This window comes from Pteropus vampyrus, unplaced genomic scaffold (assembly GCF_000151845.1).
Source record: "Pteropus vampyrus isolate Shadow unplaced genomic scaffold, Pvam_2.0 Scaffold256, whole genome shotgun sequence".
NCBI lineage: Eukaryota > Metazoa > Chordata > Mammalia > Chiroptera > Pteropodidae > Pteropus > Pteropus vampyrus.
In genome coordinates, this window is record NW_011889037.1 from 82,110 (window position 1) to 93,854 (window position 11,745).

The 11,745-nt window shown below is 52.8% G+C and overlaps 2 protein-coding genes across 3 annotated transcripts in view; one reads left to right on the forward strand and one right to left on the reverse strand.

The window, feature by feature from the left end:
* Window positions 1–2: 2 nt before the first annotated feature.
* Window positions 3–3,400, reverse strand: COMMD5 (COMM domain containing 5). Of its 2 annotated transcripts, none has more exons than XM_011374815.2 (2): window positions 3,292–3,400; window positions 3–909 (listed from the first exon to the last, which is right to left on the reverse strand). In XM_011374815.2, the coding sequence occupies exon 2, from the start codon at window positions 851–853 to the stop codon at window positions 179–181; it is 675 nt and encodes a 224-aa protein (XP_011373117.1). In that variant the 5' UTR covers window positions 854–909; window positions 3,292–3,400; the 3' UTR covers window positions 3–178. The 2 variants fall into 2 exon arrangements, with proteins under 2 accessions (XP_011373117.1, XP_011373116.1); XM_011374814.2 differs by lacking the exon at window positions 3,292–3,400 and adding an exon at window positions 2,114–2,218.
* Window positions 3,401–4,157: 757 nt separating this feature from the next.
* Window positions 4,158–11,745, forward strand: part of ARHGAP39 (Rho GTPase activating protein 39) — a 67,210-nt gene continuing 59,622 nt past the window's right edge. Inside the window, exons 1-4 of the mRNA XM_023520292.1 lie at window positions 4,158–5,062; window positions 5,995–6,176; window positions 6,633–6,796; window positions 8,983–10,422. The gene's annotated coding sequence lies outside the window, so the exon portion shown is untranslated. The remainder of the gene's footprint in view (window positions 5,063–5,994; window positions 6,177–6,632; window positions 6,797–8,982; window positions 10,423–11,745) is intronic.

Genomic DNA, 11,745 nt, shown 5'->3' on the forward strand with positions numbered 1-11,745 from the left:
GAGACGTTGTGATAGTTGATTTACTTCCAAATACAGGAAAGACACAGCTGTCTTCAATCAAACAGAGAACATGGCAGCAGTCACTCTCGAGCTGGCTGCCTCCTGGGCAGGGGGACTTCGCTTTCAAGGTGTCTGAGCAGCTGTCCCCAGGTCACCAAACCAGGACCGGCAAGTGCGGTCAGTCCTGCAGCTTACGCTGGCACTTCTTCTCCAGGTCAGCCATCTCTTTGAGGACCAAGGCCACGCTGTACCGAAGCTCCTGGAACTTGGCCATCGAGGCCTCGAAGCGAAGCGCGGACCCATCCGAAAGCTTCAGCTGCATCAGGACGCTTGGCTGCAAGGAGCGGGCCAGGGCGCTGGTGGAGATGGCCACGTCCACCCTCCACCGCAAGTCGGTGATATGGGGCAGCCAGGCCCCCTGCTGCCTAGACACAGAGTCGAGGAGAGGCCGCTGGCTGCCAAACACCACACTGGCCAAGTCCCCAGCCAAGTCTTGTGGGATGCAGAGCTCCTGGAGCTGATCCTGGAAGGCGTCGGGCTTCAGGCTGGCCGGGGGCAGCCGGAGGGCCTGCTGGAGCAGCGTGTGCATGCCAGCAAGCAGGGCACCCAGCCGCTCCTCCGGCAGGTGTGCGCCAGCCCCAAGGCGCTGCACGGCCTCACGGCAGTCCTGTCCCTGCAGACCGCTGACCACCAGCTTCAGCAACTTTCTGAACGTGCTCCTGTCCAGATCTGCCAGGAGCCGAGGCATTGCTGCCACCTCTGGGGGGAGCTGGGCTCCCAGGAAACTCACCCGGCCACTGTGACTGTCACCAGGGTGATGCAGGTATGGAGCTGCGGCCCCCACGGCAGACATTGCTGCTTCCTTCTCTTTGATTAGCCAGCCCAGAGGCAGGTCCCAGCTGCAAATGCCTGGAGAGGGTGCAGAGAAGCCCAGTGACTCCCGTGTCCTCTGAGACTGACGTGGTTTCCGCTTTCAAGACACTGACAGCGTGAACCACTTATGACTCCCATGTGGCGGGAGGCACCCAGGAGCAGGGGCCCACTGCAGTCCCAGGAAGAGGGGAGGAAGGAGTTGGCCAGGGAGACAGCGTAGAGAGGCGAGAACCAGGAGAGCACATGCATGTTCTTCAAATAAATAAGGGACGAAGAGATGAAGGACAGGGGTCCAGAGACCACAAGGACACAACAGCCACTGCTGCTGCCACCAACCACGCTGGGACCACCTCACTACTCAACCTCGAATCCTCATTATTCTCACTTCACCAACAAGGAAACTGAGGCTCGAAGGCAACGGCCCAAGTCAAGGGCTAGAACCCAGGCCTGTCTGCTCAGAAGTTCCTGCTGTTTTCATCACAGCACAGGGGCGACCAGACACAGCCCCACAGGTAGGAGGTGCAGAGGGGCACGTGCAGCAGAGGTACGTGTGGAACCTGGAGAAAAAGGCTGACGTGACGGGAAGGGACAGCACGACAGCAAGGCAGGTCTCAGACGACCGGCCCATACACCTGCTTTCGCAGGAGAGAACACCGCACGTCTCCGCGGTGCCAGGTGATGGAGCAGAGCACAGACCGTCCGCAAGGCGCCACCAGGCCCAGGTCCTCGCAGCACAGCGAGATGGGCGCGGTGATGCGCTGGGGCAGCCCGGGAGTACAGGCGGCTCCCACAGGCTTCATGGTACCCCATTCTCCCAGGAAGGCCGGCCCCCTCACCCAGGCTATCGACGACCATCAAAGGCCAAACGCTTGGGTTCTCCCCGACTGCCTGGTCAGTACCAGGAACTGCCTTTCTCCGCCCGGGGCCGCCCGGCTACTCAAACCCTGCTCCCTGGAGGCTAGTGTGCTGCCCCCTGCCGACCCTCTCCTGGCCACCCGCCCTGAGGAAGGAGCCGACAGAGGCGGGCCGGGTTCGAGTCCTGCCCCCGCCGCGGTCAGCGCCCTCTGGCCCCGTCCCAAGCTGCACGGGATCTGCCAAGCAGCGCGCTGCCGTCGCGGAGAGGCCTCTGGGCTCCGGAGCGCCCCGGCGCGGTCGCCCAGGGGCCGCGTCCGACCCGCTGCCCCCTCCCGGACGGGGCGACCCCACGCACCGCGCCCCCAAGGCAAGAGCCTCCCCATACCTGGCGTGCGCGGCCTGGCGTGGAACAGCCGGGCGAAGAGCAGCGCGGCAGCCCGGGCGGAAGTGCGATCTGGCCCCGGAGGCGACCCAGACACTTCCGGGAAGCTCTAGGACACTGGAGGACCCGGCCCTCTGTGATCCGCGGGCCGGAGGAGCGCAGCTGAGGTCCCAGGACTTTGTTCCGAAGGGACCAAGGCGGAACCGCTACGTGGGTCAGAGCCCGCAGGATGCACTTACAGTCACTGTTCCGCGATGATATCTGAGGCCTTTACGGAGCTGATGGGCCCTGGTTTCGGCTAGGGGCTGGGGAGGAGAGACCAGGAGGAGAGGGAGACAGGACCCAGGTCCTGGGGCCAGGGCGTCCTCGGCCAGCCGGAGCTGAGGCCTGCCGCATCCTCCTGCCCAGCTCCGTGGTTATGGCCGCAGGACAGTGTGCATGTACTTAGCCTCTCTGTTGTACACTTAATTTTATTTAAGTATAATTGACATACAGTATTAGTTTCAGGAGTATATCATGACTCCACATTTCCATACATGATGCATGATCACCAGAATAAGATTAGTTTTCCTGTCACCATACGAAGTTGATACAGTATTATTTGCTATAGTCCCCATGCTGTACTTTGCATCCCAATGACTTATTTATTTTGTAACCGAAAGTTTTGTCCCTTGATGCCGGGAAGGGACTCCTCTAGGATGTGTCCACCTTGCAGGAAAAAGGCATGGTCTGAAAACCGCTCATGTCCAGGTTTGACTTGCAACAGGTGCAGACCTTAACAGCAAGAAAATGCAGCGCAAAATTTAAAAGGACATAACAAACAATCTGAAGTTTGATAGCTGATTTGCTAGCCTAAAAATGACTGAAACGGGAGCTCAGACCTAAGGGGTCATCACTGTCTTGGACATACGATCTCGGTAACAGGCCCTACAGCGGGAGAGGTTTCCACAACAGATTGCGAAATGCAGACAGGTTATTTTCTTCCCAAGAAAGAGGAAAGGGTTGTATAGGCCTGGCCTGGGGATGGAGAGGCACGTGAGGCGGGTCCAACTATGCTCACGCAGCAACTCCCGGGCCTGGAGCGGGGAGGTGGGCTCGATGTGGCCCGGGGAGGTGGGCTCGATGTCCGGGGTCCAGCCTGTCTGGCCTGGCCACCGGTTCCACTCCTAGGCGCCCCTTACCCGGGTCGACCACAGACGGCGGGAGTCCTCTGTGGTCCTAGAGCAGCCCAGGAAGTGCGGGAGCTGGACTGCAGAGCCGTTTCCGGCCCTTAGGTCTCGAGGACCAGACGCGGGTGCGAGGAGGAGCGCCCCGGCTCCGGCGCAGCTCAGCCGGGCGGGTCCCACCTGGCCCCGCCCCTTCCACCGGCACCGCCCCTTCCGTCTGGCTCCGCCCCCTGCCGGCGGGCCCGGTGCTCCCTGGTGTGCGGGCTCTCGCGCGCTCTCTGTCCCCGGGCGGGCTGCGAGCGGGCCCCGACCGGCCTGGGGACGCGGGAGAAGCTGCGGGCTGTGTCTGCAGCTCTGGACGGCCAGAGTTCGCTGGCCCAGGGAGCCCCCGAGGCCGCAGGGCTGAGAGGAGGCCTCCAGGGAGGCTTTTGGGAGAATGAGGGTGCGAGGATATGGGATGCCGACCCAGGACACCGGGTACGAAGGGATGACAAGGTCGGCAGGCCTGTGGCTGCGCCTTCAGTCGCTCAGCTTCACCCACCCTAAGCCACATCCTGGCCCTGTGGGCGGGGGCGTGTCTCCAGCGGCTGTCCGCCTGCTGGGCCCGGGAAGCTAACCCCGTGGAGCTGCCAGCTTCCACTCCTCAGCTCCCAGCCCAACCTGGGCCCTGGCTCCTCCTGTTCTAGGGACTTTTTGTGTGACCCTGAGCAGTCGGGCACTCATGAGTCATGCTGCAGAGTGTCCAGCCCCTTACCAGTGGCTTCTGTAGGGGACTGTTGCCCCAGGAGGCCACTCCAGGAACCCATTAGTGCTGTCCGTCACCTGTCCACCCTCCATACCTCTAGGGCCCTGAAAGTTAATGGAGTGACTGCATGCCACTGAATGGGTGTGAGTATGGGCCCCTCCCTCTGAGGGTGAGCTGGGGGAGGCCAGGGCGGCCCCCTCAGGTCCTGCCTCTTCCTTCTGATCCTGCTCCCCAGGATGGTAGCCACACTCTGGCCCCCAGAGTTCATCTTCCTGCCCCCCCTCCTCTGGAGCTGTGAGCCCAGCACCTGGAGGAGCGGGGCCTGGAGTCCTGGCGCTCAAGGAAAGGGTTCTGGGGTAGGACTCATGCCCTCCCCCAGGGAGAGGGGCTCTGGGGACTCATCTGGGTCCCCATGGCTGACGAGCGCAACTGGTCCTCGGGCTGGCTGAAGGAGGCATGGCCTCAGGCAGCTGCCACCTGTGATTGCAGGGTTCGGTACTAGTGACCTTCCAGGACGTGGCCGTGTGCTGCTCTCCTGCGGCAGGGCAGCAGCTGGGCCGGCCCAGTGGCCTCTGATAGGGACGTGATACTGGAGAACGACAGCAGGTGGCCTCTGTCCTCTGGGCTTGGGGCGGAGGTTCGAGAGCTGCTTCCGCACTTTTGAGCCCAGAGAAGAGGGTCCTACCCTTTGTCCCCAGGCAGCAGTCTGGTCTGTGCACGTCCCCATGGGTTTCCTGCCTTGCTCCCAGTTTCAGACTTCACTCTGCGCTGCTGGCGGGAGAACTGATGCGTGAACTCCCTCCCACACTCACTCTCAGCCCCTGCTTCCCCTGACCAGCCCTTCGCTCTCCCCCAACACACACACCTGGCCTGCAGGACGCAGCACACAGTGCCCTGCGCCAACTCCCCAGGACCCTCACCCAACAGAACTCCCTGTCCCCAAGCCGGGGCTAATTTCCCAGCTGGAGAAAAATGAAGAGCTGTAGGTCCTGGATCTTCTGGGAGCTGAGAAACCGGTGGCCTTGAGCAGCTGCAGGACAGGTGAGAATGGGTGGGGGCTAATTAGGTGAAGAGGCTTGCTGCCATGGGCCCTTGGGGGCAGTCTCAGACAGACAGCGCTGGATACTTGCGTGGACACGCACGTGCTTTTAAGATTCCTTTACTGATTCGCTTGGGCTGCCTTTTAAAAATCAACAGTTCTTCAGGTCATTAGGGGAGTTTGCATTCAGCGGTTCCCTCTACAGTAAACCTGATAACAGCTTCATTCCATCTTTGTATGATACCTCTTCCTTTCTGTAGACAGTAGTTATTGGTTACTTACTTATTAGGCTTCCATCCTTTTTCTCCTCCATCTCCCAGTTTTAGTCGTAGTATTCCTTTTTTAAAAAACTGTTTACCTTTTCCGTTGAACACACTTTTGTTAGTTGGCTTGTCAGCCCCAAGCGTTATCTTGGGCTCCCAGCTACTGAGATGACCAGTGACTGTTCTGCTTTCCACCTTTCCCTGCTATCCTCACTCTCGTCACTTCATCAGTCATGTCCCTGCCTTTGTCAGTGCCATAGATCTGCGGTTCAGAGTGTTAATGCTTCACTCGGATGTGTTCAGCAAAATCGTCTCCATCATCTCATGGTTGCGTGGTTTAACTTCGAGTAATGTGATCTTGCTGAGTTTTAACATCTGTGTCAACCAAACCTCTATTGAGATACAAGACACCATCGTCACCCAGAAAGTCCCCTGGGTGTGCAGTCCATTTTATTGAGGGCATGCAGGCCTCGTTTGGCTAGAGAAAAATTAGGAGCTGAGCAGTTGTATAGAGCCATGGTTCTCGTAGCCACTGTTTCGTGGTGGTTTTGACTAACGTGTTGATTGAGCTGTTCTAACCTTGTAGTAGAACCAAGCTGCCACATGTTGTCAACACCACACTTAGAACAAGATACTCATCTTCCGTCCCATTGTCATGTGGATTATCTCAGGTGAGATGTGACATCAGGAGCTCCCTGCAGTGCTCACTAGAAAATTCTCCAGTCAGGAACACAAGTCCTGTCTGGTCCCACGGACGGATAGGGCAGCGCAGAGACTGTGAGGGTGCGATGGTGTCTCTGCCCAGCAGCTCCCAGAGAGGGGCTGGTGTCCAAGCACCATGTAGGCCTTCCAGGTAGGTTGGGAAAGGAGATGACCAGTGCTAAGCACAGGTGCCTTGCTTTAGACGTAATTACTCCAAACTCCCCAAAGTTTGTTGGGAGCGGGGTGCCCAGGCTGAGCTGGGTGAGTGCTCCACGCACGGAGAGGAGGCTGCCTTGCACCTGACGTGTCTCCTGGGGGGCCCCTGCCCCGTGGCGGCCTCTGTCCAGGCTGTCTTCAACACTCTTGGCAGGCCTCCACAGCCGTCATGCTCTGTACGACTTCTGTCCGTTTACGTGTTTTGTCCTACCATGAGCGACCCCTGGGTGGCAGCAGAGCCTCACCCCTGCTGCTCTTTGCCTCCAAGGTGGTGGGGAGGTGGGCTGGTGGAGCATCTGGAAACTCCTGGAAGGTCCTGGAATCCAGGGGTGTGGAGCTTGGCCTGTCTGTCCACTTACTGTTTTCTGAGTTCTGTTTTGGCACATTTCAGCCGATTCTGGTGGTGTGATGCAAAGGTTCTGCGGGGTGTTATAACGCTGAGGACTGTGAGTGTCCTTTAGGGGAGAGGCCACCCACCGGGACAGGCTCCTGTGGTGGCACTAGCTGTGCCCCCGAAGAGTTGAGAACATGTCTCAGTGGTCTCAAAGAAAAGAGGTAAGATGTCTATGACAGCACGAGATCTATTTTTAAACTCACATTTACCTTAATGTGGGCCATCAAGGAGGAAACTAGAATGTAACAGGAATTTTGTATGATTGCTAAAATGAGAATATAGAAAAAAATGGCACGAAAAATGTTATTTTTTCCCCTAGTTTCTCTTTTAACTTTCATAAAAGCTTTAAGTTGGACTCCAATGAAATAAAAATTTGTATAAATATAGGCATTCATTACCTCAGTTTTGAAATAGTTTTAAGATCCTCAAATCATTTAAGAATAACAGAAAAAATACCCACATTACTAACAAAATATAATACAAAATTAACATTAAGAATCATTAAAGAAACAACTTTTTAAAAAATTTATTTAAATTAGTTTCAAGTATACAGTACATTGGTTAGATATCTATATAGTTCATAAAACAATCCCCCCATTTGCTCCCTCCCTCCCCTGGCCTTCTGCCTAGCCATTATATTTGTGCTAACTGCATTCCCTATGCCGTGCTCCCCATCCCCGTGACCAACTATCAACTACTAATTTGTAACTTCTTTAACCCTTCACCCCATTCTCCCAGCCCCCCAAACTCCTTCCCCTCTATCCGTCACCAAATTGTCCACTATATTTGTGAGTCTGTTTCTTTTTGTTGCTTAGATTCCGCATATAAGTGAAATCATATGGTATTTATCTTTCTCTGTCTGTCTTATTTCAGTCAGACATAACCTCTAGGTCCATCCATGCCATGTCATTGCAAATGACAGGATTTCATTTTTTTAATGGCTGAGTAATATTCCATTGTATATATGAACCATAACTTCTTTATCTAATCGTCTGGTGATGGGCATTTAGGTTGCTTCCATATCTTGGCTATTGTAAATTGTGCTGCCGTGAACATAGGGGTGCATAGGTCTTTACGAATTATTGTTTTGGTTTTCTTTGGATAAATACCCAGAAGAGCAATTGCTAAGTCAAAAGGTAGATCCATTTTTAATTATTTTGAGAAACCTCCAGGCTGTTTTCCATAGCGGCTGCACCAATTTGCAATCCCACCAACAATGTATGAAGGTTCCCTTTTCTCCGCATCCTCACCAACATTTGATATTTTCTGATAAGAAACGTCAATTTATAAAAATTGTATAAATCTTTAAATTGTACACAGAAAGACGAAGTGGACAAAGTTCATTGGGCTCTCAGTTCTGTTCCGTTGGTCTGTGGGTCTGTTTTTCTGCCAATACTATACTGTTTTGATGAATATAGGTCTATAATAGAGCTTGAAATTGGGGGGCATGATACTTCTGGCTTTGTGTATTCTTAAGTATTCTTTTTCCTACGATTGTAAATGGGATTGTTTTCTCAATTTCTTCACTGATAGTTTGTTGTCAGCATACAGAAATGCAGTAGATTTCTGTATATGGATTTTGTATCCTGCAACTTTACTGTATTCATTTATTATTTCTAATTTTTTTTGGTGGAGTCTTTACTCATCAACACTGGGGATTATCATTTTTTAAGTATTGAGAATCAGGTCTAAAGTTCTTGGGGTTTTCTGGTGACTCCAGGATCCGTTCCCTGTCCCCTCTCGCCACTCTCCTCTCCTCACACTTCTTGCTATAGTCAGAGTGAGATTCTCTTCATTCTTGAACTTGTTTCTGTCATACGTCATATTCAGGCCCTTGGATCTGCCATTGCTCATTGTGTCATGTTCAGGTTACAGCTTAAAGCTCACTTCCTCCTAGAGGTTTTCTCTGACCTTGGAGACTAGCTTGCAGGCCATTAAGTATTTCCCACATTTCTGTATAGTTTTCATGTCACTTGGTTTATTGTCCTTGTTAAAAATTTACTTAATCTAAGCTTCGTGAGGTCAGAGGCTGTATTTCTCTTCCTGTTTTGTTCTTTACCTAGGACATGCCTTATCTTCTAAATATTTATTGAATGGATTACTTTACCAATTTGATAGGCAAAGAATTATAATTTGTTTTAATTTTCAATTATTTGATTATTAATGAACTTAAATATTTTTATCCTGTTGGTTGGCCATCTTTCTGAATTCTGCTTGTCACCTATTTTCCTTCTGGAATATCTACCTTTTACATAATGATTTATAGGAGTTTTTAATACATTATGGATATTATCCCTGATGGGTGGTTTTCTCTAATAACTAAACTCCTTTATGTTTTATACAACAGGTTCTGAGGTTGGGACCGAAAAGGAACTATCCCTTGTAAACTAGAGATGTTCTGAGGAAGTCAAAACAGAATCGATATCAAGAAGATTCTCAAGGCATATTCCACAGGCACCTGAGCTGTAAGAAGCCTGGGACCGTGAGGGTAAACGAGAAGGACACCTGAGAAGTTCTGTTGGGCAGAGTTTGAGGAAACTCCCTCTTAACAAGAGAGTTTTTAGGAAAGAAATGGCCATGTTTAGAGAAAGACCTCTAGGAGAAAGAACCCAGGGTTGTGGCACATATCTTCCATATCTTGGCTATGGAAACTTGAACTGGAACAAAAATGTTAGGCTTCAAAGAAATAGAACAGGAGCGATGGCCTTTAGATGTGATAAATGTGGAAAAATCTTCAAATGTAGTTCAGACCTAAGTCGACACCAGAGAAGTCACGGTGGGGAAGAACCTATGAGGTCAGTGTGGGCGAGCCTTTACTCACAGCTCAAGCCTTAAATAGACTCAAGCCTGGAAATAAACTGTTTAAGTGCAAAGAATGTGGGAAACTTGTCTCCGTTCCCACCTCCTTCTCCATCAGAGAATTCATACTGGAGAAAAACCTTTTGGATGTCATGAAATGTGGGAAGCTAAGCTCTTATTCAACATCGTCGTTCACACAGAAGAGACCTTATAGGGTCGGTGAGTGCAGACAGGCCTTCAGCCAGAGCCCACAGCTGATGCAGCCTCAGAGGACCCACACTGGTGAGAGACACCACAAACGTGATCAGTGTGGCAAGGCCTTCAGCCGAAGTTCAGGCCTCATTCAGCATCGGAGGCTCCACACAAGAGAGGAGCACCGTGTGTGTAGTGTGTGTGGGAAGTCTTCAGCCCAGCTCAAGCCTTTTCCTCCATCACAGGGTTCACACGGGAGAAGCCCCGTTTGTAGAATGTACAGGGCCTTAAGCCGGAGTGCAGTTCTTGTTCAGTTTTGAAGGGTTCACAATGAGAGAGACGTCATCAAAGCCTTGACTGTGGGATAGCCTTTAGCCAGAGGTCACAACTCGCCCTGCTCCAGTGACTTACACTGGAAAGAAACCCTATGAATGTGCTGACTGTGGGAGGGCCATCCGCCAGAGGTCAGCCCTCACTCAGCATTGGGGAACACATCCTGGGGAGAGCCCTCAGGCACACGAAAACATGGTCCAGCCTTTGTTCATGGCTCTAGCTTTAGGCCACATGGACAGATTCACACTGGAGAGAAACATTGTGTGATCGACGTAGCAGAGCCTTCAGCAGTGGCACAAACCTTGTTCTGCGTTGGACAGTTCACAGACATTTCGTGTTTTCAGGATCATCCAGTACGTAGCCTTTCGAATCTGGCTGTCTTCCCTTCACGTATCGGCGAGCATCGGTGACGTTGGATGTACCGGCAGGCCTCTCCTGCTTACTGCTGAGCTGCGTCGGATGTGTGAGTGTGGCAGTTTATCCGCTCCGCCATTGGAGGGTGTTTGGATTGCTTCGTCTGGGGCAGGCGTGAACAAAGCTGCTGTAGGTGTTTACGACAGTTCTTTTCAGTTCTCTTGGGTGAAACAGATGGGAGTGGGTTGCTGGGTTACATGGTGAGCTCAGGTTTAACTTTTTAAGGAACTGCCAAACTGTTTTTGAAAGTAGTTGTACCATTTTACATTCCCACTGGCAACATATGAGTTGATTTGAATCCTCAGCAGAACTTGATATTGTCTTTTCTTTTTTTAGTCTAACCTTTTTAGTGGGGGTGGAGTGGCATTCATGGTTTTAATCTGCATTTCCCTCTTTGTGATTTGAGCAATGAGTGTCTATTTACAGAGTCTCACTGGGAAGTTTGAGAAACACTGGACTAGCTATCTCCATGGCCTGACCACCCAGGCATCCTGGATTTCAATTCCGAGACTCTTCCTGCATTGATCTTTATTCTCATCCGCTCTTCTTTTCCTGCAGGCCAACTCGAATATGATCCCTTCAAGGAACCTCCCTCAGTTAATCTTTGCTCTTGTGTCTTCATAGGGAATTTGACGTCACATTCATTTGGTTTAACGTCTGTCCTGTGATTTGCTTGACTTATTTGGCCTGCTCATGGTCGGCCTCTCCTGTTGCATGAGGAAAGCTCCCAAGCAAAGGACGTCTTCTGAGTGTGGGCGTGGCCAACCCCAGGTGGGGAAGCCGAGCATGTCCACCGTCCTGGAGTTGACAGGAGAAAGTGAAGGTGTTGAGGCAGACTCTCCTCGGCTGCAGATACAGGGCTGGGCGAAGGTGGCGCGGGGGCAGCTGTGGGACAGGCCACACTCCGTGAGGACGGGCTGTGGGCAAGGTCTAGAAAGCGCCTGTGTAAACAAGAAGGGCGGCTCCTGGGGCGTGACGACCGGGGCTGGGCGACCGCGGAAACGGCCGCGGGAAGGTAACCCGGAGTGAGCGATCTTGCTGGCCCCAGGCTAACAGTGCCGCTCTTCCTGTCCCCTCCCGCTGCCTTCTAATTGGGGACATCTCAGAATTTTTCTCTTGCTACAACAGAGAATGAGCGGGGCCAGTATTTGAAAAGGTGATGGCTAACGCTCCCGAACTGAGGAATCGAACTCTCAGGTTCGGGAAGTGCAATATGGTCTGAGTCCGCAAAATTACCCAAATCTATACAGGCAGATGAACGTCAGCGTCACTGCCCCTAACGGAGAGGGAGGAAGCTCGGGGGCGGGGCCCGCACGCCGGCCTGTGGGCGGAGCCAGCGTCCCCGGCTCCCGGCATGCCGCGCCGGCGCATG